General features: G+C 63.5%; 1 protein-coding gene across 1 annotated transcript; it reads right to left on the minus strand.

The window, feature by feature from the left end:
* Positions 1–402: 402 nt before the first annotated feature.
* On the minus strand, positions 403–1,669 carry LOC128980627 (sugar transporter SWEET1-like; the record flags this gene model as incomplete). Its single annotated transcript, XM_054399086.1, has 4 exons — positions 1,593–1,669; positions 868–991; positions 613–774; positions 403–522 (listed from the first exon to the last, which is right to left on the minus strand). Coding segments are annotated over exons 1-4 (468 nt in total), but the record flags the coding sequence as incomplete, so codon positions are not given.
* Positions 1,670–3,411: the final 1,742 nt, after the last annotated feature.

A 3,411-nucleotide genomic window follows, 5' to 3' on the forward strand; every position in this document is an offset into this window, starting at 1 on the left:
GGACTGGATGGGACAAAATGGGATACTGGGTAGAACAAAATGGGACTGGACAGGATGAAATGGGATTGGGTGGGAATGAATGGGACTGGGTTGGATGGAATGGGACTGGGTGGGATGGAATGGGACTGGGTGGGATGGAATGGGACCGGTTGGCACAGAATGGGACTGGATGAGATGGGACTGGGTGGGATGGAATTGGGGCTGGGTGGGATGGAATGGGACTAGATGGGACGGAATGGGACTGCATGGGATGGAATGGGACTGGGTGGCACCGAATGGGACTGGGTGGCACCGAATGGGACGGAATGGGACTGGATGGCACCGAATGGGACTGGATGGCACCGAATGGGACCGGAAGGAACAGGAGAGCATCCCTCAGCCACCCACCAACCTCCAACCCACCGTGATGTAGGGGTCATGGAGCTGCAGGCCGTAGAGCGTCCAGCTGGTGGAGGCCAAGAAGGTGGTGACAGTCAGGGGGAAGGACAAGCAGCGTGTTGACCTGCTCTGGACAATCTTGGCCTGCAGAAGGAAATGTCAAGCTGGGCCTTGGGGTGGGCAAACCCAGCAGCACCACAGCCCCCTCCCCCTGCCCCTCAGAGCCCCACACACCAGGTCAACCAGCGGTGAGAGGTACATGCTGATGGTGAAGACGCTGCAGAAGAGCCCCAGGCGTGCCAGGCGTGTCCGTGGGTCAGCAATCAGTAGGGTGAAGTAGCCATAGCCAGCAGCCAGCACAGCCAGGAGCAGCAGGCTCCGAAGCAGCACAGGGAGCTGGGGCAGAGAGGAGGAGGAGGAGGAGGAGAGTCAGGGTGAGGGCCTCTCCCACCCCCCCCCCACATTGATCCAGGCAAGGCCAGACCCCACCTTGGCAGGGCTGTAGTAGAGGTATGCCAGGATGTAGAGGGTCTGCAGCGCTGCCCCGAGGGTGTTGACAATGATCAGTGTCCAGTCCTGCTTCAGGCATCCATAGCCCAACCAGCTCAGGTTGCTGCAGGGCAAACAGCACAGATGCTCCATGCTGCAGGCTGGGGGCTTCTGCCCTCCCCCATCGAATTACAGAATGGTTTGGGTGGGAAGGGACCTTTAAAGGTCATCTACTGCAACCTCCCCTTGCAGTCAGCAGGGACATCTGCAGCGACAGCAGGTTGCTCAAACCACCTGACCTGGAATGGTTCCAGGGATGGAGCATCTCCCACCTCTCTGGGCAACCTGGGCCAGGGTCTCACCACCCTCAAGTGTAATAAATTTTCTCCTTCTCTCCAGCCTAACCCTCCCTCTTTTCATTTAAACCATCACTCCTTGTCCTGTCACAAGAGGCCCTGATAAAAAGGGTTTTTTTGTTTCTTTTTTCTTATCATCTCTTCCAAGTACTAAACCACCACCAGAAGGTCTCCTCTGGAGCCTTCTCCAGCCTGACCAACCCCACCTGTCTCAGCCTGACCTCACAGCAGAGGGCTTCCAGGCCTCTCATTTTTCTTGCAGCCTCCTCTGGCCCTGCTCCAACAGGTCCATGTCCTCACACTGAGAACCAGCTCCCTACTGAACTGGATGTGACCCCTCCCCTCCTCCCCAGCTCGACCCCACTGTACTTGACATCAGTGGTGAGGAAGGGCAGGAACTGGATGTTCTCCACGCTCTTGGTTGCCAACATCTGGCGCAGGTCAGACCTAGGGAGAGGGGAGGCAGCAGCCTCCTGGGTGCCTGCTACCACAGGGTGGGGGGTGCAGTGCTGGGGGAGGGGGGCTGGGGGGCAGGGAGGGCTGCAGTCCCAGCAGGCACCCCTCAAAACATGCACCACTGCACTTGCAACTTGCCCCTCCAAGGCCCCACACACATCCCCAGTTCCCTCCTGTCCTTTGCCTTCACCTTTGTCACCCTGCCAACCCCAGCCCCACCAAACTCCAGTGCCTGCTGCCCCTCAGTCCCCCTCCCATTGCACCCCCTGAATCGGACCCAGTGCCCCCAATGGATATCACTGCACCCCCTGAGCTGCCTCAATGCCCTTCTCATTGCACCCCCAAAGCCTTCCCACTAACTCTCCATGCACCCCTGGGCTGCCCCAGGACCTTCCCCTACCCCCCATTATACCCCCTGGGCTACCCCAGTGCCCTCCCCATGCTCCCATTTCACCCCTGGGATGCCCCAGTGCCCTCCCTGTGCACCCCACTGCATCCCCTGAGCTGCCCCAGTGCCCTCCCCATGCCCCCCACGGGCTACCCCAATGCCCTCCCTGTGCCCCCCCACTGCACCCCCTGGGCTACCCCAGTGCCTTCCCCATGCTCCCATTGCACCCCTGGGATGCCCCAGTGCCCTCCCTGTGCACCCCACTGCATCCCCTGGGCTGCCCCAGTGCCCTCCCCATGCCCCCCATTGCACCCCCGAGCTGCCCCAGGACCTTTCCCTACCCCCCATTACACCCCCTGGGACACCCCAAGTGCCCTCCCCACGCCTCTCCGTGCCCCACCCTAGGCTGCCCCAGTACCCTCCTCATGCCCCCCACTGCACCCCTTGGGCTGCCCCTGGGCCCTCCCCGTGTCCCCCACTGCACCCCCTGGACTGCCCCAGTGCCCTCCCCATTGCACTCCCACCCCCGCCCCTTTAAGGTCCGCATTGCACCGGTGCCGTCCCCCGCCCCGCGCCACCGGTGCCGCTCACAGGCCGGTCCCGAACATGGCGAGGGTGAAGGCCAGGCAGGCGCCGGCGAGCAGCGGCAGCGGGGCCATGCCGGGCCGTGGCACCGGGGCGGGGGGCGGCCGCTGCCCGCGGCGGGCGGGGCCGGACGCACTACCGGGGAGGGACCGGCCGCGACATCGAGCGCGGAGCGGGAGGCGGGGGGGGGGGGGGGAGAAGGGGGAGGGCGGACACCGAGCAAGCAGCCTGCGGAGGGGAGCGCCCTGGCGTCGAGCCGGGCAGCCCTGACACTATCGCCATGGGCCGGGGTAGACCCCATGAGGGGCACCCCACAGCTGGGGGAGGAATGGAACGACCCCATGCCCAGCGACCCTGCCCCCGATGCAGGGGGACCCAGCGCTCCAGGACCCCCGGTGCAGGGGACCGAGCGCTCCTTCGGTCCTCCATCGCTGTGGCCCCCAAGTCCAGGAGCCTCATGTCTCTGTGACCCCCATGTCCCTAGGATGATCAAAGCCCAGAGACACCTCCAACCTCCCCACCACCACCAGCAGCTCCCTGTGATCGCCGTTCCCTAAGCTTCCACCTCCCCAGGATTCTGCGGCCTCGGCTCCTCCCCACCCCCCAGATCCCATCTGCCTGGGGTCACACATTCCTGCAATCCCAATTCCCCCAACCTCTCACCTCCCCGGGACCCTCCAATCCCCAACACCTCACAGAGCCCTATCTCTGTGATCCCAACACTCCCCCTTCCCACATCCCTGAGATTCCCCTCTACCC

This window comes from Indicator indicator, unplaced genomic scaffold (assembly GCF_027791375.1).
Source record: "Indicator indicator isolate 239-I01 unplaced genomic scaffold, UM_Iind_1.1 iindUn_scaffold_671, whole genome shotgun sequence".
Classification (NCBI taxonomy): domain Eukaryota; kingdom Metazoa; phylum Chordata; class Aves; order Piciformes; family Indicatoridae; genus Indicator; species Indicator indicator.